Genomic DNA, 26,540 nt, shown 5'->3' on the forward strand with positions numbered 1-26,540 from the left:
TTTGTTCAAGCATAATTGATTTGAAGTCATACTCTCCACGTACATACTTGAATTTAACACGAGATGGATTGTATGAATAAATGATATCATTATTTTGAAACTTTCGGATGCACAACTAAATTTCCTAATGGTGCACATGCGCAGAAGCGTAACCAATTTGATTAAGATTAACCCGAATAATCCAGTTGTTTCATTCGGATTATTCCAATTATTAATGTATCAAAGGCAATTATAACAACAATCAGTGAGAAATATTATTATGACCTATTAATGCTCCAAAACAAGCCATTAACTTTTAATTATTTTCATGTGTTTTCGTGAATTTCGAGAATTTATACCATTTAAATATCTGAAAAGGTTTATTTAACTTAAATACCCATAATATTAATATTTTAGTATTATGCGTCCTTGATAAAAGTAAGGAGAACGAACCCAGGGCCTTACTGCTGATTAATGTTGATGTTTGAGTTCTTTTATATACGTTATAATATGAATATACCCAATAATCTAGAAAACTTGCAATAAAAACATAATCAACTCATCTAAAATAGATATTTTTCAAAGGTCTTTTTTATTTTTTTACCATACACCTTTTACATTTATTGACATTATAATAAAAATCATAAAAAGTTATGAATTACAATTAATACATATCTTTATTTTTATTTCTTATATACATGATAAATATATTTTTTATTGGGGCCGGATCCATTTTACATATGGGATGGATCGACGTTGGGCCGGATTGACTTGGGCCGGATCTACGTGGGGCCAGATCGACCCAAAAGCTTATTCTTGCTGTGACACTTTCCTGTCGCAGAAAGGGATCAAGGCAAGAAATAAAATAGCCTTTCATGACTTCACAAAAACAACATATTTTATATTTTTCCAGCACCAGCAATAATTTTATCCCTCTATACAGGTATAAACACCATATAGAGGGTTTGTTCCCAACCGGATAAATAAAACTTAGATATGATGTCTTCTCCTTGTACATTTTTTGTACTTAGCTACAAAAGGACAGCAGGAGTCTACATGCCAGTTTGTAGAATTTGAAGCGTTTTACGTTTTTGTGGTTTTATCATAGAGTATTGACCCTTTGACTGCCATGGCATTGAAAAACGTTTTACCTTTGACTGCTAAGAATCGGCCTGGCTTCGAACTTTATCAAACAGCGCCATGGCAACCCTGACAACAATTGATAACGTCACGCTATTCTGCATGGTACCTGTATATGATTGCTCGTGTGATGACACCACAGTATGTCTGCTTCGTTCATTTATCACTCTCAAGTGTCGAATGTTTTTACTGTATTTGTGTTTTTTTTTTATATTTGATCAGTCTTTTAATTGGTGTTAATTGCAATTTATTAGTATTTGTAAAAACTGATAGCCTCATTGACTTTAATGGTATTCAGAAAATCTGTGCCACATGGCCAATATTTTGGCCTTAAAGTTATTTCTCAAAAATGCCACGGCCCATTTTAAATCGTTTGTGTTGTATGAAATAAACCATAATTAGTTATGGTGACAACACCAGTGTTTAGTTTAAAATATTTAACGGTTTTACTTCGATTGACATCAGAAGAAGTGTGACGTCTTTTGCATCACTTTTAAATTCACGACAGGCTACCGTTCTAGAACAAACTCTATGTGTAATATGCTTTATTAAACTCAAATGTTCGGATTTGTGTATCAAATTCCATTGTCAAACTTTTGAAGAAGAAAAATAAAAACAATAAAAAAACTTCGGGCTTTGGAAAAGTTTTCTGATTTTGTTCTACATGCCTTTAGTTTGTATAATATCAAACATCGTCACAGCAAATAGGTATTTCGTCAATTTCGGTAAATGATAGAGCGAGAATATAAATTTATTTGTGAAAATTGCCACTGTGTGAAATTAAGTTCCTACAATTACAGACAGGCAAATTTTCTTTGTCTTGTTTTACTTTTTAGTTGATGATAAAATTGAAAATGGAAATGGGGAATATGTCAAAGAGACAAGAACCCGACCAAATATGTTAAAGGATGGCTTCTTAAAAGTCAAGTGGCAAATAAATATGCATATATTAAGGACGTGAACATGCCACTTCTTCATTTACCAAGACCTAATTCTGATTTTTTGAAAAGAACATTTAAATATTCTGGTCTTATTACCTGGAATAATTTACCAAATAATATTAAAGAAATAGATAATTTAGATACATTTATGACCAACTGTTCAAACTATTTTCTAACTGAACAGAATAAAGATGCATGAAACTAATGTATTTCTTTTTCTTCTTCTACTGAATGCATATGTGCTTATTCAACTGTATTATGTATTTTATATTGTATGTATTTTTGTACGTTTTTTATTTGTATTGATAGTTTTTGAAGATTAACATGTAATTGTTAAATGTGTTACCTTCGTTAAATAAAGAATTTTATTATTATTATGTAAACAATCGCCATATTGCTTTGTGACGTATTGGAATTTCCACAACAATATATATATTTTCGAATAACAGCCACTTTAACTCGCTTTGTAACTACGATGTACACCTTATCTACTAATATATATAAATAATGTCACATAATCTGTATATCTGTGTGGACCTAATCTACCATGTACCTATCTAATCACGTGACATGAATATTAATACACAAATTCTTGTTCAAATGTATAATTCCATAATATTTAAATAAACACCATTTTCTTTTATGGTTGTGAAAATATTGAAGTTTCAAATATTAAACTCATGCAACACACATTATTTACATTTACCACAATTGATATTCTTTACAAAACAAAATCGAATAATACTGCATTCTTTTATACTAAATAAAATATCTGATATATAGATTCACTTACGTTTGCATGCAGTTTATTCACATTCGAGAGATATTTTCCTTTTCGTGTTTCAACACATCATCTCATTGTCAACTCATTGTCAACATTGATGTAAACAATCGCCATATTGCTTTGTGACGTATTGGAATTTCCACAATAATATATATATATATTTCGATTCACAGCCACTTTAACTCGCTTTGTAACTACGATGTACACCTTATCTGCCAATATATTTAAATGACGTCACATAATCTGTATATCTGTGTGCACCTTATCTACTATCGTGCCTATCTTATCACGTGACATGAATATTAATACACAAATTCTTGTTCAGATTTTAGATTCCATAATATTTAAATAAACACAATTTCTTTTATGGTTGTGAAAATATTGAAATTTCAAATATTAAATTCATGCAACACACATTATTTATATTTACCACAATTGATATTCTTTATAAAACAAAATCGAATAATACTGCATTCTTTTATACTAAATAAAATATCTGATATATAGATTCACTTACGTTTGCATGCATTTTATTCACATTCAAGAGATATTTTCCTTTTCGTGTTTCAACACATCATCTCATTGTCAACTCATTGTCAACATTGATGTAAACAATCGCCACTTTGCTTTGTGACGTATTGGAATTTCCACAATAATATATATATATATTTCGATTCACAGCCACTTTAACTCGCTTTGTAACTACGATGTACACCTTATCTACCAATATATTTAAATGACGTCACATAATCTGTATATCTGTGTGCATCTTATCTACTATATGTATGATAACTTTTTAATTTACAGTAATTTTTGGGCCGAATAAGGGCCTTATTGCTCCTACTCCTTTGATTGGTTAAGTTCCAGTGATGGTTATTTTCTTGTATGCAATCAAATGTTATGTTAAATTTTTTCTATAGTACTGGACAGGATAAAACTTTACTCATGCCAAGTATATCTTTATTTGTAACAAAGATAAATTCTGCACATTTTTTCTAAAAGTGCAAATTTAACAAAGACTATGGTCAAGTTGTTGTCGCTTTGACACATTCCCCATTTCCTTTTTCAATTTTAATAGGGAAAAATCAATGGTGGTATTACACCTAGAGCAAATCTGACATGTGTGGGTAATCTTCTTTCTATGAAACTACTGAGACACATTTAACCATACTTGACCATAATAATTAATATGTTTTTTCTTTAAAAAATGTATCAGATGACCCCACCTTCCAACCCTCATGGCCCACATGAATAAAAATGGAACATAGGGGTAAAATGCAGATTTTTGTATATATCTCTGAAACTAAACCATTTGGAGCAAATCAGACAGGGGGCAGTTGATGGTTTTCTCAGAGCATGGGTCCTGTGTAATTTCGAGGAGAAGATTTTTTAAAAGTTAACGGACATTTAATATGGACGACAGACAACAAGTGCTGCCCATTGGACCAAGATCGTTTTTAACCCTTAAAGTACACCACTTACCATTTTGTGTACAACATCCCAGGAAATTAATAATATTTTCATGGCATCCTATTAATTTCATCACTTCCATTTCTTGCATTAAATCTGTCAATTCCCTATCGGTTGCATCCTCTAAAATATTTAAATAATATTGACAATTATTAATGGATAAAACCATTGGTCACATTCAAAGAATACTGTGGATTCATTCATTTTCATGGATTGCTTAAAACTTGCATAATCGTGGATATTTGATTTTGTAATTTTTCCAATCTCTGTATTCAAAGCATATTCAAAATATGTTAAAGCATCCACATCATTTTGACAAAACAAAAATAAAAAAAACAGCAGTTTAACTCGGAAGTATCAAAATGTAACAAGGCTGAGGATATGAGGATAACATCCAGTCATTTTCGAAGCAGTATGCCTGGTCTTTCATTTAGGATAATTTAGTTTGATACATGAATCGCAGAATAGTGTTTCAAGTTAACTTTTCTTCGTATAAATAGTCTATGTCATCAGCTAAGGCAAGCGGAGAGGACTGATACGCAGACCCGTGGACATGTTTCATCTGAAATTGAACCTAGTGGAGGGATGGCTTCTCATTTGACTATAGTAACTAACAACTAAAACACCATATCCTGATATCGTTTCTTGCGACATTGTAAACGACGTGATAAAACAAATCACTTTGTAATAGATCGTGATAAGTCCTAGGCTTATGAATTCCCGTTTCTATTTAGGTTCAAATAATAATTTTATTTTTATTCAGTAAAGAACAAAGATCCAATATTCCCCGCCATGCACATTACATGTCATATTTTATCTATCAAAGGCCAAGGAACAAGGGAATAACTAAAAAAAAATTGTATTTCTTTTTCTTTTTTATTTTTAATATCTAAAAAGAAATAAAAGCTTCACAGCAAATGAAATGGGATTTCCATTACAATTTATATTTCAAAGGGACATTACTTGTTAAAAATATTTGATTACGAATTATTTTCAAAATTGTCAAAGACATTGCTTATGATATGAGTTTCACTTAATCTGACATGAATTGTACACATGAGAGTGCTAACAATACCGGACGATATGTCTCCTGCATGCGTTTAGCTCAGTAATAAAAAATCCAAGGTTGTAGACTCAAATTCCTGGAAAGAGAAGCACTTCAGTTCCTATACTCAGAAGTTCCTAAATTATACAGAAGATCCGCTGTAATGGAGTCCGTTTAAACGGTTTTTGAAATGTCAAATAGAAGATTGGGGGGGAAACTTTACATCAAATATTTATGAATTGAATTATGGTAGTTTCAAGAAAACAATAAAATTTGGTTAAAAATATAAATATATGAATTGGTGGGTATTTTGAATTTAAACAAAAATCTAACTAGTGTCGGATTCTGGGGGAGTACATATGCTTAAATAAAAAATATTTTCTGCACAAAAAGGTCCAAAACATTTTTCGGCTCACTCGACTCGGCAAAACATCCACATCATTTCAACCCTGGCTACGCCACTGCCTTGGATCCCCAATAGAACAAGCAGAGCTTGCATTGATCACAAGTTTGTTTTTTTGCTTAAATCTTTCATCAATGACTGTTTTTGCTTTTCAATTTATATTTAATAATAAGAGGCTTACAAATGCCAATACAATGTTCATTGTATCTGTCATATTTTCATTAAAAGCAAATAAATGCATTTTACCCATTTGTTCCATTTTAACCAAAGTGTCTTTGTTTCTTGAAGTACAAGGAAATAAAATACAAATTTATACTAAATTCATTTGCGAAGATTTATAAAGTTAAAAAAAAAATAAAACAACTTGTGTAATTTTCCTTAAAGGTCAATAACTCCGTAACGGGTCAATTGACAATTTTTGTCATAAAAAACATTTTTGAAGATGTTACTTTGCTGAACATTTTTTGCTGTTTACAGTTTATCTTTATCTTTAATCAATTTCATACAAAAACTAAAAAAAATCCTTAAAATAACCAATTTAGTGGCAGGAACCCAACAATGGCAGCCATGTTTGTCGATGGATCAAAACTTCGGATACAATTTATAAGCAAGATACCAGATAATTAAGGAAATTTTTTTTTGTTAAAGTTTGAAATCTTTGGCCCAGTAGTTTCAGAGAAGGTTTTTTTAAAATAGTTAACAACAGATGATGATGGACGCCAAGTCATTAGTGATAACATAAGCTCAAATGGTTATAGCTAACAAGAATGTGTCCCCAGTACATGAATAGCCCATCCACACTATCATTTTCTATGTTCAGTGGACTTTGAAAATGGGGGAAAATTTCTAGTTTGGCATAAAAATTACAAAGATTATAAAATAGAAAACATGAGCCCTAAGTTTCAAGTTGATTGGACTTCAACTTCATCAAAAACTACCTCTACCAAAAACTTTAACCGATCCTTTAACCTGAAGCGGGACAGACAGACGGAAGGACAAACGGACGGAAGAACGAACCAATGGATGGACAGATGAACAAATGGACAGACAAAAGAACGAATGAATGGACGCACAGAACAGAAAACATAATGCACCAAAATGGGGCATAATAAATGGGACATTAAAATGGGTTTTAATCGATCCTACAAACTATTCATGTTTATGTAATAAGGAGTACTGTCTTTTGGTATGTATAACAAACACATTTACATTTATACCCTGTGTGTTATACATGACTACAAATATTTTCTTAGTTTTTTTTCAGGTCCAAAATTGGACCAAGAAATTTCCAATTGAAGTGAAAAGTAAGGATTTTTTTTGCTCAAACCTTGATTGTTTTTTATGTGTTATAATATTAATATTCTTGATTTGTCATGTTTTATTCAAATAAAATACATTTTATATCTTTGTTGTTACGTTTTTCGTGTAAATTTGTCAATATGTTTTGCAATCCGGAAATTTGCCAATTGTCTTAATATTGAAGACACAATAAAGCTTTTGTTATTGGTTAAATCAGCCTAGAGTTATGTTCCTTGTTGTCATAACTTATTGTTTTGTATGTGTTCATCATAAAGAGTTGAAGAAAAGTGTATGAAAATTGAATAAACAACACTCATTTTGAAAAGATAAACCATATAATATATCAGGTGATCACAAGTCATGTTGGTCAGTCATGTGACATAATATTGTAAAGTGATGATTTATTCTATGAGAAGTTTATTTTTATAAATACGTTTTTACTTTGTAACTTTTCAACTTTTAAACAACTGTTTAAAACCTTTCAAGAAATTATGATTGAAAACATGATTATCACATAATTGTAACCTGAACAAATTTAATTAGAAACAAGGTCAACCTGTCACTGATTTGTTTTGACATTCATTAGACCTGGGGTTGAAGTCATAAAACTTTGCTCAGTGCTCGGAGCACAAAAATCTTGCTCAAAACATAAAATCCAGCATTTTGATTGGTTTTTATTTGTTTAAGTACAAAAAACTGACTCAAATATTTATTACTTCAAGGCCTGTTGATTGAGGTGGGATAATCCAGATTAACAGCTAGAATCATCAAACAAAAAATAAAAGTATTGAGATTTTAACAATTCATTACAGCACTAATGACATTAATTGATTTGTAATTATTTTATTGTTTGAATCAGAACATTAATTGGATATTTATAATCTTGTCCTTTATACTCAAACAATTCATCCTTTTAACTGTGATTTTCAAAAAATTATCAAAGTTCAAAGCCCATAATTATAGCAAAAATGAGCCAAGCGGAACAAAACTGAAACTTAACAATTCCTAGTTGTGGAATTAGGGAATGACAGAATGATGGAATGTCGGAATGACAGAATTAAGGAATGAACGAATTACGGACATGGGTAAAACTATATGGCACCGACATCTTTGTTGCGGGCCATATTCGTTGCAGGGCCATAACAATGCAAATTTTTCAATAAAGATAAAAAAGATGGAAAAAATTCAATTCTTATTTCCCAAAATTTTATGCTTGTCTAATAAAAAAAAGAAAACCTAAGCATAAATCCAGTTTTCATTAATACTATTTGATTTTTGATCTAAAATATATAAGTAAATTTTACCCTTCAACATCTTGACTGTTATGGCAGTTGTTGGAGCTTTATTTAAACCAACAGTTTCTGCTTTAAAAACTTTACCAAATGCTCCTTCCCCAAGAGGTTCACCAAGTGATAACCTATAACAATAAATAAATTATTTCATCTCATATTCATTTAGATATTGAGATACTGATTGATGTAACCATATATATATATAACTAAATAAAATTCTAATAGTTGTACACATTTTCTTAGATATAAGAAGATATGGTATGAGTGCCAATGAGACAACTCTCCATCCAAATGACAATTTATAAAAGTAAACCATTATATGTCAATGTACGGCCTTAACACAGAGCCTTGGCTCACACTGAACAACAAGCTATAAAGGGCCCCAAAATTACTAGAGTAAAACCATTCAAACGGGAAAACCAACGTTCTAATCTATATAAAACCAGAGGCTCTAAAGAGCCTGTGTCGCTCACTTTTGTCTATGTGAATATTCAAGGACATGACAAAATTGTGTTTTGGTGATAACTAAGATTTATGAAAAATGGTTAAATATTGACTATAAAGGGCAATAACTCCTAAAGGGGTCAACTGACCATTTCGGTTATGTTGACTTATTTGTAAAACTTACTTTGCTGAACATTATTGCTGTTTAGTTTATCTCTATCTATTATAATCATGATAATATTCAAGATAATAACCAAAAACAGCAAAATTCAGGGGTAGCAACCCAACAAAAGGTTGTCCGATTCATCTAAAAATTTTAGGGCAGATAGATCTTGACCTGATAAACAATTTCACTCATGTCAGATTTGTTCTAAATGCTTTGGTTTTTGAGTTATAAGCCAAAAGCTGCATTTTACCCCTATGTTCTATATTTAGCCCTGGCGGCCATCTTGGTTGGTTGGCCGGGTCACTGGACACAATTTTTAAACTAGATACTCTAATAATGTTTTGGCCATGTTTGGTTAAATTTGGCCCAGTAGTTTCAGAGGAGAAGATTTTTATAAAAGTTAACGACGATGGATGACGGACGCCAAGTGATGAGAAAAGCTCACTTGGACCTTCAGGCCAGGTGAGCTAAAAACAAGAAACGAGAAACACATATAAATTATATAAACAAACTACAACTACTGTACATCAGATTCCTGACTTAGGACAGGCGCAAACATTTGCAGTGATGGATTAAATGTTTTAATGGGTTAAACCATTTATTACTAATGATTTACAATTTTCAGTGTTTTTGAACAATTTTGTACCGAGACACATGTTTTTTTTTATCTAGGTAATGTGAGAATGTTATATTTGCTCTTTTAAAAAATTACCAGAAAATCAAGTTTCTCACATTGTATTGCATGATCAGACCTCTACAATAACATTTTTTTCAACTTGTCCAGGAGGACTTTGCATTATAAGTTGATTCAAGGAACAAAAGAAATTTAAAACAATAGAACAGAAGTTAGTTTTATATCTTTTGAAATATTTTTCAAAAATTATGAGTCAAGAAAAACTGAAACTAGTCATGTCACAGAACTTAGGATCTACTTTTTAACAATGCCAAGTCAAATCAGACTTGCATATGAGGCACCGTCTGATAGGCATGTCAATGTAAATTCATTGGATTTGTATCTTGTTTTTATTTTTAAAGTCGAATTTTTTGTCAGCTTTTTCCAGTTTTATCCATTTCATACAGTAAGTACAGAGTGAGTCATGGATGATATTACGACACTCATTCCAATTTATAATTGACTGGGGAAGATAATTAGGTCCTTTACTGAGGAATGATTTTAACTCTCCGTCTTGAAATATGTTAAGATCTCCTGTTATAACATGGGAAATTGGTCCATAAATGTATTTGGAAATACTGCAATTACATGAAGTAGGTGTATTTTCACTGATATTAAAATCTTTACACAATTGGCTATAATTTAACACAAATTTCCAGGTAGATTTCTTGTAAATATAACAAATAAGAGGGAGCTCAGTATTATCAAAATATCCAGGAATTTGTTCTTTAACAGAATGGTTGTTAAAAATACCAGCAATATTTACAAAATCAAAACCTTTATTGACATACTTTATTTTAATAAAATGTTTTTTATGATCTTCAGGACGATCAATTTTAGGAAACAGTTTAGAATAACAATATGCCATTATAATTTGAACAATTTCGTACTTAGGACTGCTATATGAAATTGTGTTGCAATCCTCTAAAATTTTATTTAACTTATTAATCGGTAATGAACAGAGCTTTGTTAACAGATAATGTCTGCCGTTGTTTTTTGAAATAGAAATTAGGTCCGAAATATTGGTGTGATTGGTCCGAAATTTTCTTTGATTGTGATTTTTTTCTACGACCATGAGAATGTTTTTTTTTCGAACAGTTTTAGAAACAATATCCAAAATGTTAACAGTATCGGTTCTTGATATTTTTTAATCTAATTTAATTCAATTATTTTCCGTGATTGTACAAACTTTGAATGAGATTCACAAGGCTGCTTATTTACTTCTTCCAGAGGTTGAACTGCTAAATATTTGATAGGATGACTGTGCTTCTTAAGGTGTTGATAAATGATACTTTTGAATTTATTGGGTTATTTTCTTGAGTGCGTTTAGATAAATATCGACCAGTTTAACCTACGTACTGAATACCGCATCCTGGTTTGTTTCATGTGAGTAAATAAATAAGACTGTTTGTTTTTCAAGTTATATCAGTTTCAAATTTTAAAGAAAATGAGAGACCATTAAGTGTGGACCTTACCGTATTGTTGGTGGAAAGACAGGGACATGTTACTCATTTTTTGGCATGACACTTATCGATAGAAGGGTAACCACGATTTTTATTTTTAAAAATGTTAGCGATGGTAGTATTTTTAGATAGGCAATTTTGAAGATTGAGACGTGTAATTACCCTTTGAACGAGTTAAGTATTTAATATTTTTCCATTTCTAAGCTTCCTATTTGTTTTTTGTTTGTGAATTATATTAGAAAGGAGCAAAGACTGGTGTCCAGAATATGAACCAGCATACAATGAATTAAGTTATGAAAAAATGATAAATCTGTTCAGCTAAAGATGTCAAACGCTATTTGTATTAATTACCCAAAAAAGATAGGGTATATCAGGGTAGCGACTGACGTCTGACTAAATATTCTCGCTCGTACACACACTCCATAATCTAGTATATTATAAGAGCATATAAACCTGTTAAATTAAATTAATATTGATATAGCTTTTACTTGTCTGACCTTTTTATCCTCTAGTACAAGACAATCAGACAAGTGTTATTGTTGAGCCCTAATGATTCCAGTATATATATGAGAAAATGTTAAACCTTGGAAAAAAAGAGTTTTTGGAAAAACTTCTTGTTATATTTCATACTACAGTGGTTACAATATCTATTGAATTCATCTGAAAATTGATACAACCAATCAAATATCAGGTCATTATACAGCTTTTAACCAAAGAAACAATCTGGATGTCAGAAACAGTGAGCAATGCTATTTGTGGGTCGACAGATATATTACAAAGTTAAAATGTTGTCATGAGTCAATATATATGTCTTTACAGTATGATAACTTTCATGGAATGGTCAATGTTATGCTTTAACTTACTGTTCCCGTCTAAATTCCCAGTGTTTGTCCAGAGGGAGATCATACTCTGACATCATGGTCAAATCAGATGACAAGCGTCTTCTTAGACCAGGTTCAATTCTGATTGTGGGTAAAACAAATGGTTGTGTACCATCATAAGATTTGTATGGATGGTAATTCTCATTCTGGAATTGATGCAAAACATTTTGATATGAAATTAAAATGTATACCTGTTTCAAATTTTTTTAATTATCATGATTTTGTAATAGAAATAAACATCATAAAAGTTTGAAGAGCACACAGACTATCGCTAATAATAAATGAAGCAAGTCCAGATGCAAAGCTGTTATAAATATTCAAATCTAAAATTGACAAAAACTTCCTTAAAACTAAATTAGATTCTGTCTAGATTGAATATCTCTATTTTCATAATCTAAACATTACTGATGAACATTTAATGAATCTCAATAATCTTCCTTTCTTAAGACTTACTTTGTAACTTTTACACCATATAAAGACAACTTCCTCATAAAACTTCATTTCCTAATTATAACCGAATAAGTCAAACATATTCTTTTTTGTGCACTTGTATTTGAACTTATCAGTAATAAAATATGTTTGAATATTGAAACTAGCCTGTGTCATGACAATTACTCTCTTGACATTTCTATATTTGCTGGACTGAACCCTCTTGTAACGTCTATAACATATAAATATCAGGAGTAACAGGAAGAGAACAACTACTGATGCGACACCACCGATAATGTAGATTACTATTTGTTCTTTATCGTTTGTTCCTCCTGACCTAATGTCTACTGCTTCTGCTTGTTCATCTGCAATTAAAGTATTTGTAATTAAAAAGTTTTCAAAAGATGAAATAATATGTTTGAAAGGAAATGGTAAATATGTGTCAGCTCAATAGCTGGCTTATCTACAATATTTATAACCAATTCAATCCTTTTTTCCTCCTCATCAAACTTTTAATTGTTAAAAGTCTTTATTTTAGGAATGATTGTAATATTTTTTCTGTCTATGAAGGAATAATATCATTAAAAAAAATGTGGTGCACACTGAATAACCCACTACATAAGTTACTCTAAAGTGTGTATCAAATTCAACATTTTTAACGATGAACGCCATGATTATTTTTGGTGTTAAAACTGCTTATTCTCCTTTTTTGTAAGTGTTCTATACTTTAAGCACCTGCATAGCCATTTTTACTTGATAGAAATATAAGATAAGGGGGTTTCAAATATTTATTTATTACATATATAAAGTTAAGATAAAGTGATCAGCCATCATATATAGTTGGTAAAAAGTATCTCTGCTTAAGCTACATAATGTCAACTTTGGTAACACTATTGAGCAGTGGCTTTCTGGTAGGTAGCTGTCTCAATATGTTTAATAAAGTCATTAGGGTCACCATAGTCAGCTTGGCAAGAAGTGTAGTAAGCATGATCTTGACCCAATGGCACTGGACTTGTACAATTTAAAATCAGATCTCCAGGCAGAGAAAATAAGGCTAGATAATTGGTTGTTTTTAATTTGCTGCTAGGGTATTTGGTAATAACAGAGACATACATGTATGATACATTATATGTCTATGGGATAACATAGTTTGCATTTCATCAAATTATAAAAATTTAGAATTTTCAAAGACAAACATACTTATACTTAGGTATTCCATTGGTTTAGATAGAAAACAAGCCATAAATATCGTATTTGATTTCATTAAGACATTTGTCTTTGAGGCTCAGTACTATAACTGTTCAATGTTTTCAACAGCATCAAATTAAAGTCTTTTTTTTTACATCTTAATCCATTGTCAGTATTTCACTTTTAATCATCCAGACGTGTGTCTTAAACTAGCTAGTTGATGACCAGGTAATTGCCAATAATTTGTTATTGCTGTATATATAGTCAAATAATAAACACCTTCATTGATTACTCGAAGCTATTTACCTTACGACACAAAAACAAGAAAAAGAAATGGTGACCTTCTGTTTTTACAGACTTTTCCGATATCAATTTCGAGTTTCTCAAGAGTTTTACCCTGTCAGTTTTAATTCTGTAAACAAAAATGTTTACTGAAACTTTTTCGATGTTGACATTTTCAAAAGTTGTAGATTTCAAATTTTAATGGGAGGGATGGAAGAGGGTCTGAAAAACAAGAGATTTCGACTCCCATCGGAAGAATCACATGTATGACATACAAAATTTAATTATTACACAATACAAACTAGACTAAGTGAAATCCCTGGCCACACTTCACTCTGAAACTGTTTTATAGCAAAGTCAATGTTGGATTTCTTTGACAGACACAAATGATGCCCCTGCAGATGCAAAGTCTTATTTAAAAATAACTGTCTAACACTTTACCTTAAATATGACAAAGGTAAATTATATTATCACCCAAAAGAGCAAATATAAATAAGAATCAAAATCCTGACCCCATGCACAAAAAATGGAAAAACCACCAACTAAGTGAACACTTCCTAGCATAAAACTGTAGGACAATTATCTGTATGCGAGCTCCCCTTACATGCCTTATGCTACTACAAAAAATGATTAAGAGCAAATACTGTGGATTCATTTATTTTCGTGGGTACCAATTTTCGTGGTTTGAGGAAAACTTGCATATTCGTGGGTATTTAATTTCGCGGTTTTGACAAAGTATGCATATATTCCTTTGGAAAATTTGCAAGTTGTTGAATATTTAAATTCGTTGTTTCCCGGTACCCACGAAATCCACGAAAATTGGTATCCAACGAATAATAATGAATCCACAGTATTAAACAAAATCAAAACCCTGACCACATGCACACCTTCAATACATGTACAAAGACTACAAACAGACATCAGAGTGAAAACTTCCTAGAATTCAAACTGTAGGAGGAGTTAAGTGGAATAACTGTACACCCATAATGGGAAGGACATACAGAGAGACACTGACAGGGGTAAAATAATATGACGTTTCAGTTGTGGCGGCATTAAAAGAATTAATTTTTTAAGAAAAAACTGTACATTTCCAATTTTCATGATGCCAAACCTCCTATTTTTATGACAGTCTATAAAAAATTTATTGATAATGATGTAATCGAAAAATTGATAATTAAATTCTCCAAACGATTAAATCATTTTTATGTGAATATTTTGCTCTAAGACGTATTATTTCTTGGTGAAAAACAAACATTTCTCATTCTTACCTAAGCCTTTACCTAAAACTGTTAGCCAGGCAGTCTGGTAATATCTACCAAGTGGATTAGAAATCAAGCAACCATACCATCCAGCATTATCTTTTGTTACATTCTTTATTGTCAGTATTTCTGGGTGACTTAAATTCACCATGGATTGCTAAAATATCAAATAAAACAGCATTAGAGGATGAGTATATAAAACATTGAAAAGCAAAATTTTCAAAAAAGTGAACTAAGACAATAAATTATAAAAAAAGTGAAAAAAGAAGAAAATATTTCAATAAACTAGACAATTAGAATCACATTATTTTCTTAAGTCACTTGAGATTTGTCATGCAGTCAGTTTTTTAAATATACACATGTATATATACTATTGTATAACACTTTTTAACAGCAAGATAAACTTATCAACAGACAATAAGAAATTAAATTTAAAGAAACATTCACATCAAGATCATTCAGACACACCATATCTGTAAACATTTCATGACTCAGTGAGACATTTTTCAAGCGACATACATTTTGGTGTGAAAATCCCAATGCAACCTTCTACTTGAGGTATTAATAAGTTGAAGTTATGAAATAACTGTTTCACAAATGATATAGGATATGTTCCTTATGTTGTTACTACAATCCCCTTCCCTTTCATGAATGTGACCTACCAAATTAGACTATTTACCGGACTTGTTATTACATAAGCAACATGACGGGTGCCACATGTGGAGCAGAATCTGCTTACCATTCCGGAGCACCTGAGATGACCCCCAATTTTTGATGGGATTCGTGTTGCTTATTCTTTATTTTCCTATGTTGTGTCATGTGTTCTATTGTTTGTCTTTTTTATTTTTAGCCAGGTGCATGTTGTCAATTTATTTTAGTTGATTTATAAGTTTGACTGTTCCTCTGGTATCTTTCGTCACTCTTTTTTTGAAGTCTAGATTGACTATATAGATATAGATAGAAAAATACTGGTCTTGGCCCGTAATTCCTAAACAGTTTGGACCATCACCACCAAAAAAAAATCTGAATCTTCCTTTTGTGGTTTTAATATAACTAAAAAGTGTGTGAAGATTTATGGAATAATCATAAATAGTTTCTGAGATACGGCACCACATGTATTTTTAATAAACATGATCACTCTAAAATAAGATAAAGAATCATCACAAAAAAGTAAACAGATCTTCAGATTAATATAACTTAATAATTACTTATTATAGTATTCTTTTATATGTCTTTTTTTTAGATATTCATTTGAAGTGACTCTGTGGTTATGTAAAACCACATACTTTGAACGGCAAAATTATTTCATTTATTGATATTACTTTTACTTAAGGATCTTGACATACTATGAATGACAAAACTATTTTATTCAATAAGACTACTTTTTCTGTTTAGTCTGTTTTTTATGATATACATTTGACGTGAAACTGTACTTATGTATCCCGTCATACTTTGAACCACACCATTGTTTTATTTATTATTATTACTTTTACTGTTAAATCTGGTTTTTGTTATATCTACTTTACGTGAGTCTGCATTTATGTATGGCGTCATACGACAAAATTATTTTTATGTCTACCTGTGCAAATTTCAAACGCGCAATTTTACACCAGTAATGAAAACCTTCTATCATTTATGGGTAGACTTTACATAGATAAATTCAGCCGTATTTGACGTGAAACTGTACTTAAGTATCCCGTCATACTTTGAACCACACCATTATTTTATTTATTATTTTTACTGTAAGTCTGTTTTTTGTTATATCTACTTTACGTGAGTCTGCATTTATGTATGACGTCATACGACAAAATTATTTTTATGTCTACCTGTGCGAATTTCAAACGCGCAATTTTACACCAGTAATGAAAACCTTCTTTCATTTATGGGTAGACTTTACATAGATAAATTCAGCCGTATAGGAAAAGCAAAATGATAATGTTGAATTTGATGTATGCCTTTTTGTGCTACTTTGTTACATTTGTTGTTTATGTAGTGATATTAAGATGATAACACAATATTGACTGTTGTACCCCTATTTTTGACATTTTTACTCTTTGAGTATGTTTGTTTTGTTCATGCATCGTTGACAATGTAATGGAATTTGATGCGACTGTCATACAAGTGAGAGGTTTAGCTAGCTATAAAACCAGGTTCAATCCACCATTTTCTACATTAGAAAATGCCTGTACCAAGTCAGGAATATGACAGTTGTTATCCATTCGTTTGATGTGCTTGGACTTTTGAGTTTGCCTTTTGATTTTTGATTTTCCTTTTTGAATTTTCCTCGGAGTTCAGTATTTTTGTGTTTTTACTTTTTACCACTGAACCATGAAAATGAGGTCAAGTTCAGATGACACCTGCCAGTTGGACATGTACACCTTACAGTCCTTCCATACACCGAATATACTAGCCATATTGCTTGTAGTATCTGAGATATGGACTTGACCACCAAAACTTAACCTTGTTCACTGATCCATGAAATGAGGTCGAGGTCAAGTGAAAACTGTCTGACAGACATGAGGACCTTTCAAGGTACGCACATATCAAATATAGTTATCCTATTACTTATAATAAGAGAGAATTCAACATTACAAAAAATCTGAACTTTTTTTTCAAGTGGTCACTGAACCATGAAAATGAGGTCAAGGACATTGGACATGTGACTGACAGAAACTTCGTAACATGAGGCATCTATATACAAAGTATGAAGCATCCAGGTCTTCCACCTTCTAAAATATAAAGCTTTTAAGAAGTTAGCTAACTAAGCCGCCGCCGCCGTAGCCGCCGCCGCCACCGGATCACTATCCCTATGTCGAGCTTTCTGCAACAAAAGTTGCAGGCTCGACAATTAGCATCCACAGATTTTATCAAAACATTATATGATTAGGCGTTGTTAATTAAAGTCTATTTTTGCTAATGAGAGTAATATTAACATGTCGGGATAAATTGAGTTATTTTGTGTTTTAGTATAAATAACGTTGCAAAATTTTGGAAGAGCAGTCACCCTTCGGAAACCCAAACTTGCACTGCTAAAGTCTATTATACTGGACCTGTAGGACTGACGAGCAGTCTTCCAGTTGACTTTGTAGTGTTTGAACAAAAATGTATTTTTTGACTCCCCTTTTATTTTTGAGAATATTTTAAGATAGCAGTCAGTGTTCTGGAAGCGTAACCTCACACTACTCGTCATGCTCATGTCATTATACTAGACCTAAAAGATTGTTTTACCAGTCTACTAGTTGACTGTGCAGTGTTGAGACAAAATTTATCTCTGAATCATAATTTAATTTTAGAAAATACTTTTAAGACTTTTATATTTTGATTTTGAGATTAAGTTCATTTTATGATTTAGTAAATTTGGCATTTATTTTATATTTTACATTGTAAGGAGAAAATAGTTTTACTTTGGATTTTTTATTTTGAATTGATACTATGTACTTTAATTGGATTATTATTATTATTTGGAATTGTTTAATAATTGATTTATTATCATCATACGTCTAAATTATTATAGTAATTAAAGTATGAAAACCTAGTGATTTTTAGCCTTATGTTACAGTTCTATGTAATATAGGCATTTTCTAGTAATATTACTGTTTTATGTAATATGGAGACTATATTACACATTTCAGTAATATAACAATATTACAGGTTTTAGTAATATAAGAATTATATTACTATTTTTTGTAATATTACTTTTACTTGTAATATTATATAAAAAAGTAATATTACAGTTTTCAGTAATTGCCTGGACTGTGATAACAGCAAAATAAAATTTCATGTAGACAAGAAAAGATACCAAAGAAGACATCATAAGTCTTAGCTTGTGTCTCATTCCCTTTGATGATTACAAATAAAATATGTTTATATTAAGGGGGCTCTCCAGTATAAATCTTTTTTTTCTTTCTAATATATGATTTCTTTATATTTTTCTATAAACATGATAAATGAACTTTATCATATACTTAATAGAACAAGAGGCTCTCAAGAGCCTGAATCGCTCACCTGGTAAACAATGCCTTATTGAACATATTGAACCATGCCAGGCAAACATGTACAGCTAACAATTCTTCAATATTAGAAATACAAGTTCTACCATGTTTACACGTTTCCTTCTAATATAATATGCATACAAGAAGAGCGGCAGGACGTTATTTTTATTACATTATAGTTACAATAAAAGAATTTTAACAATAAAATTGTTATTGTTACATTATTAAATTGTTATTCTTTCGAATTTCTTCATTCATGATTTGGATTTATTCCACTGCTGAGAAGGGGCAAGGGGCTCCAATAACAGCAAAACAGTTAAATGATTTCATTAATAACAGTTAGGCATGGACCATTTAACTTGTAGGGGGACATGGTTTTTTTTCTGGTCAGAATATTTTCTATTTTTTGGAAGTAGCACAACAAATTATTTTTTTTGCAAATTGCAAATTGAAAATTTCAGGACAGGTAGACCTTGACCTAATAAATATTTTAACTTCTAGTCTTATTTGCTCTAAATGCTGGAGTTTTTTTAGATATAAGCCAAAAACTGCATTTTACCCTGTGTTCTATTTCTAGCCATGACGGCCATGTTTTTTGACAAAATAGAAAATAAAACACAAACTTTATTTTATACACCCTACTGATCATTCAGTTGAAGTTTGGTTGAATTTGGTTGAGTAGTTTTAGAGGAGAAGATTTTTTAAAGTTAGCAAATATGATGAACAAATTGTGAAAAAATTGTCATTAAAGGACAATAACCCCTTAAGGGGTCAATTGACAATTTTGGTCATATTTAACTTATTTGTAGATCTTACTTTGCTGATCATTTTTGCTGTTTACAGTTTATCTTTATCTATAATGATATTCAAGATAATGACCAAAAACTGCAAAATTTCCTTAAAATTACCAATTAAGTGGCAGCAACCCAACAATGGTTTGTTTGATTCGTCTGAAAATTTCAGGGCTGATAGATCTTGACCTAATGAACATTTTTACCCCATGTCAGATTTGCTCTAAATGCTTTCGTTTTTGAGATATAGGCCAAAAACTTCATTTGACCCCTATGTTCTATTTAAAGTAAGGGCGGCCATGTTTTTTGACGGATCAAAAATCGAAGCACACATTTTGTGCAGGATAATCTAAGGAACTATCATGCTAAGTTTCATCCAAATCCATTCAGTAGTTTCAGAAGAGAAGATGTTTGAAAAATTGTTAACGACGACAGACGACGACGACGGACGCCAAGTGATGAGAAAAGCTCACATGGCCTTTTAGGCCAGGTGAGCTAAAAATGAAATAAAAAAATTGGGTCACCGTTCATTTACGCTAACAATCTGCCTCTGAAAGAAGCATAATTTTTTGTTTATGTCCTTATTTACTGTTGAACTAATAGGAGAAAAAGAGGTAATATCGAAATAAAAAAAGAACTAAATTACAGAAATCGCTTAAATTTTACAAGTATTTAGTTTATGTACAGCTTTTTGAAAACAATAATAAACAAGAGGCTCTCAAGAGCCTGAATCGCTCACCTTAATTTTTTTGGTTAAATCTCTCATCAATGATTATTTTGGCTTTTCAATTTATTTAAATGTTCTTTGAATCATCCTATTTTCTTCAAAAGCAAAAAAAAATCATTTTCTCCTATGTTCTATTTTAGCCATAGGAGCTATGTTTCTGACATACAAGGAAATGAAATATAAAATTTATACTAGATACTCTGAAACTCATTTAGCCTAAGTTTGGCTGAAATTGATACAGCAGTTTCAAAGGAGAAGATTTTTTAAAGTAAGTCAACATGATGAACAAATTGTGAAAAAAGTCTTTAAAGGGCAATAACTCCTTAAGGGGTCAATTGACAATTTTGGTCAAATTGACTTATTTGTAGATCTTACTTTGCTTAACATTTTTGCTATTAACAGTTTATCTGTATCTATAATAATATTCAAGATAATAACCAAAAACTGCAAAATGTCTTTAAAATCATCAATTCAGGGGCATTATACCTGAAAAACCAGTTACCCAATTCGGCTGAAAATTTCAGGACAGGTAGACCTTGACCTAATAAATACTTTAACTTCTTGTCTTATTTGCTCTAAATGCTGGAGTTTTTGAGATATAAGCCAAAAACTGCATTTTACCCTGTGTTCTATTTTTAGACATGACGGCCATGTTTTTTGACGAAATAAAAAATAAAGCACAAACTTTATTTTATACACCCTACTGATCATTCAGTTGAAGTTTGGTTGAATTTGGTTTAGTAGTTTTAGAGGAAAGATTTTTTAAAGTTAGCAAATATGATGAACAAATTGTGAAAAATTGTCATTAAAGGACAATAACCCCTTAAGGGGTCAATTGACAATTTTGGTCATATTAACTTATTTGTAGATCTTACTTTGCTGATCATTTTTGCTGTTTACAGTTTATCTTTATCTATAATAATATTCAAGATAATGACCAAAAACTGCAAAATTTCCTTAAAATTACCAATTAAGTGGCAGCAACCCAACAATGGTTTGTTTGATTCATCTGAAAATTTCAGGGCTGATAGATCTTGACCTAATGAACATTTTTACCCCATGTCAGATTTGCTCTAAATGCTTTCGTTTTTGAGATATAAGCCAAAAACTGCATTTGACCCCTATGTTCTATTTTAAGTAACAGCGGCCATGTTTTTTGACGGATCAAAAATCAAAGCACAAACTTTGTGCAGGATAATCTAAGGAACAATCATGCTAAGTTTCATCCAAATCCATTCAGTAGTTTCAGAGGAGAAGATTTTTTAAAGTTAGCAAATGTGATGAACAAATTGTGAAAAATTGTCATTAAAGGACAATAACCCCTTAAGGGGTCAATTGACAATTTTGATCATATTAACTTATTTGTAGATCTTACTTTGCTGATCATTTTTGCTGTTTACAGTTTATCTTTATCTATAATAATATTCAAGATAATGACCAAAAACTGCAAAATTTCCTTAAAATTACCAATTAAGTGGCAGCAACCCAACAATGGTTTGTTTGATTCATCTGAAAATTTCAGGGCTGATAGATCTTGACCTAATGAACATTTTTACCCCATGTCAGATTTGCTCTAAATGCTTTCGTTTTTGAGATATAAGCCAAAAACTGCATTTGACCCCTATGTTCTATTTTAAGTAACGGCGGCCATGTTTTTTGACGGATCAAAAATCGAAGCACACACTTTGTGCAGGATAATCTAAGGAACAATCATGCTAAGTTTCATCCAAATCTATTCAGTAGTTTCAGAGGAGAAGATGTTTGAAAAATTGTTAACGACGACAGACGACGACGACGTCGACGACGACGACGGACGCCAAGTGATGAGAAAAGCTCACATGGCCTTTTAGGCCAGGTGAGCTAAAAATATAGGTCATCGATGATTTAAAAAAGATATTTCAACTTTAATGCCAAAAAAATGTATTTTTGCATCAAAGGGAGATAATTTGGAGCTTTTTCAATGCTATAAACATATTAAAAGTCACCTGGGGGCAAACAAAATTGATTTTTTTAGTTGATTTTTGTACCATATCATAAAGCAATAACTAATAGTGTGATGAATAAAATTTGTAATGAAAAAATTCGTAAGGGTTCTGCGGAACCCAGTGTCACCTACTTTTGCTGTAAATCGCAGGCTGAACAAAAAAAAGGAAAACAAGAGGCTGTCACAACGACAGCAAACCGGATTTATTAACATTTATTTGTGTCCTAGCAATATCACAAGAACCATTACTGATGAATGGTGAAAGGGAAAATCGTCAATATCAAATTTGACCTCCATTTTGTCATCAGTATCAACATATTAAAATTAGAAAAGCTTAGATTGAATGGTTCATGAGTAAATGCAATAAAGTGAATGGAAACGCCATTTTACGATCTTTCAAGAACCATAACTCCTGAACGGTAAAAGTCAAAATCGTCATTATTGAACATGTTGAACTTGACCTCTATTTTGTCATCAGTAACAACATATAAAAATTTCAAAAGCTTTGGTTGAATGGTTCATGAGAAAATGCACGGACATGACTGGAAACACCATTTTTCAATCTTTCAAGAACCACAACTCCTGAACGGTAAAAGTCAAAATCGTCATTTTGAACTTGACCTCCATTTTGTCATCAGTAACAACATATCAAAATTTGGGAAGCTTTGGTAGAACAGTTCATGTGTAAATACACGGACACGACTGGAAAAGCCATTTTTCAGTCTTTCAAGAACCATAACTCCTGAACGGTAAAAGTCAAAATCGTCATTATTGAACTTGACCTCCATTTTGTCATCAGTAACAACATATTAAAATTTGGGAAGCTTTGGTAGAACAGTTCATGCGTAAATGCACGGACACGACTGGAAAAACCATTTTTCAATCTTTCAAGAACCATAACTCCTGAACGGTAAAAGTCAAAATCGCCATTATTGAACTTGACCTTCATTTAGTTGTCAGTAACAACATATTAAATTTTAAAAGCTTTGGTTGAACTGTTCATGAGTTAATGCACGGACAACATTTGATTGACGCCCGAAAAATACCGAAAAAATGAATTTAATTTTTTACAAAATTAAGTTCTGGATACTATCTTATGATCATAAACAAGCTTCTGTCCAAGTTTGGTACAAACCCAGGATAGTTTAAGAAAGTTAAAGTTAAAAAACTACCTTGATCAAAAACTTTAACCTGAACTTTGCTCTATCATTTTCTATGTTCAGTGGACCATGAAACTTGGGTCAAAACTATAATTTGGCATTAAAATTAGAAAGATCATATCATGGGGAACATGTGTACTAAGCTGAATGGACTTCAAATTCTTCAAAAACTACCTTGACCAAAAACTTAAACCTGAAGCGAAAGGACACACAGATGGACGAACTAACGAACGAATGAACAGAGGCACAGACCAGAAAACATAATGCCTCTCTACTATCGTAGGTCGGGCAATCGTAGGTGGGGCATAAAAATGAAATCACATTTAAACTTTTTTTTTACACCAGAAATCAGGGACGTTCTCTGAAAGCAGGAAATATATTTCCTGACTTGTGCTCAACCTGTTCAGACGTCTCAGACTATTTTTACTCAAAAGATTTTATCCTTTAAACAGGAACAGAGGTTAAAGACAAATCCAATCAAGGTGCACTCAGTGGGTTGAAAGATGCTTCAGATTTAAGATCACCCTTGCACACAACACAAATCATGTGGCAAGGCATTATGTTTGTTTTCCTTGATTCCAAATCATATAGAAGCTTCAAAGCAAAAAAGCTTTGATTTAAAACGTTTGATGACTGCAGCATCAGAAAGGTATAAAAAAAAAACCAACGCATCGGAAAGATATCACTAAAAACCAACATAGAAAAAAAAAATTTGGACAAGAATGGCCAATAAAAATTTTCGTGTTGCAGTGATTTTACAGGGTTAGTCGTGGAAAGGGAAACAAACAATAATTAATTTTTGGCCTACATAGCTAGTTGACACACAATGAATGTTGTGTTAGAACTTAAAAAAATTAAATTGGACATTTACCTGCTATGGTCCAATATACAAAATCTAAATACATGATTTGATTCAGCATATTTTAAAAAGAACCCCAACAATTCAATTTTTGATGAAATCAAAGAAAGTTCAATTTTGGAACCTCTAGAACTCAATGTGGACCAATTTGATAAAGGGGCCCAGACATCACAAATCTAAATAAACGATTAGAATCGGCATATCAAAGAACCCCAATAATTCAATTTTTGATGAAATCAAACAAAGTTTAATTTTGGACCCTTTTGGCCCCTCATTCCTAAACTGTTGGAACCAAAACACTAAAAATCAATCCCAATCTTCTTTTTGTGGTCATAGATTTCTATTTACTTATTCATACTAAAGTTATTATCCCGAAATCATTGGTCTTGGATGACGCTCAACAAGGCAGATGACAACAACGTATAACAAATATCAACTAAATTTTTTTTAATTATTTTTGCGGTTGTATCAAACGGACATATAAACCCATAACGTTAAAAGTGAATGTACCCAAATTCATGCTTCATTAAAAATTTGTGTGAATAAGCATTGTGTATACATTTTTTATATTATTTGGTTGATGCAAACTTCAGTTAGAGAATGGAAACAGAAAATTCAGCATTGTTTCCATAATTGTAAAGAAATATTTAACTTAAATGGAAATTAAGACCTCATTTAACACAAAATTAAAAAGAAAAGGTTGAAAAAGAAAAGGCAAAGCTACAATATTTACAAACCTTTCGGCTCACTAATGCCATGAATTGATAGCCATACCACAGTGGTAACATCCTGTGTTATCTGATCTAGAAAAGAAAAAAAATACAAAAATAAATATGTAGTAAATATATATACTGTCTTAAGTGTTGAGGTACAATATCAAATAAAGAAAAATAAATCTAACATTAAGACGAAGTTGCAAGTGTTGAATTAATATTTCTGAATGCAGTTGTTTGCCAGCCCAGAATTGCATCAATTGAGGGCAGTATGTTTATTATACTAAGTGCTTGCAGAAATTAATCCTAACTACATATGCCAAGGTTATTTATAATTATTAGGATTTTAAATAGCATGAAACATAACCAGTGCTTAACAATTGTAAAGTATTGTGTAACTTATATTCAGAACTGTTAACGTTGGATTATGTTGCTTGATGAATTTGGTGATTAGATTTTGTCAGTTGTCATGGTTGTTGTAGGATTTTTCTTTGATTTCAGTATTTCTGTTATTCTACTTTTTTTGTTATGTATAACAGCACTTACAAAAAGATTTTAATCATTTTAATTAGCCAAACATCATGTAGTCGCCAGAAATATGGTCATTGTATCGAAGCACATGTGAATGGTTCCAGTATGAAAAGAAGATAATTACACTTTTGCGAGATATGAACAAAGAAATGTATAGCAACATTTTGAAAGCATATATTTCATGCTATTTTCATTGCATGAAGTTTTAGAAGAACAATAATGTATACAAAATCATACATGTACATGTATTATTGGGGAAAAAAATTAAAAGCAAAGGAAGGGTGCTTTGACTGTTGTCTTTCATCCTAAGGTCATGGTCAAATGGTGAGTACCCTGATTTAACATAAGTGAATTTCTTTGTTAGTGTGAGTAACCCTGCAAAGACGCCATTGGCATTGCAACAATTAATAAAAGTATATTTCAGGTGTAAGTAGGATGACAAAAGTATCTCTTATATTTGGAACTTGTAGCTTAACAGTGGAAAAGGTGTTTTCTAGAATTGATGCCACAGTAAACCAATCTTACTTCTCGGATTTAAACAAATGAGTAAAGGTTCTGTGCTACAAGAAAAAAAAGTATCATAAGTATAATGTGTACATACATTTTGAAGTTATTTTGCATTTTTTACAAAAAATATTTACATGG

The 26,540-nt window shown here is 31.3% G+C and overlaps 1 protein-coding gene across 1 annotated transcript in view; it reads right to left on the reverse strand.

Moving 5' to 3' along the window:
- Positions 1-341: 341 nt before the first annotated feature.
- The window catches only part of LOC143053663 (fibroblast growth factor receptor 2-like), a 30,671-nt gene continuing 4,472 nt past the window's right edge, over positions 342-26,540 (reverse strand). Inside the window, exons 3-8 of the mRNA XM_076226452.1 lie at positions 25,389-25,454; positions 15,148-15,295; positions 12,578-12,774; positions 11,963-12,126; positions 8,366-8,478; positions 342-349 (exon numbers count right to left, since the gene is read on the reverse strand). Of these exons, the coding sequence (XP_076082567.1) occupies positions 342-349; positions 8,366-8,478; positions 11,963-12,126; positions 12,578-12,774; positions 15,148-15,295; positions 25,389-25,439 (681 nt within the window). The 5' untranslated portion in view covers positions 25,440-25,454. The remainder of the gene's footprint in view (positions 350-8,365; positions 8,479-11,962; positions 12,127-12,577; positions 12,775-15,147; positions 15,296-25,388; positions 25,455-26,540) is intronic.

Source organism: Mytilus galloprovincialis, chromosome 12, assembly GCF_965363235.1.
Source record: "Mytilus galloprovincialis chromosome 12, xbMytGall1.hap1.1, whole genome shotgun sequence".
NCBI classification, from domain to species: Eukaryota; Metazoa; Mollusca; class Bivalvia; order Mytilida; family Mytilidae; genus Mytilus; species Mytilus galloprovincialis.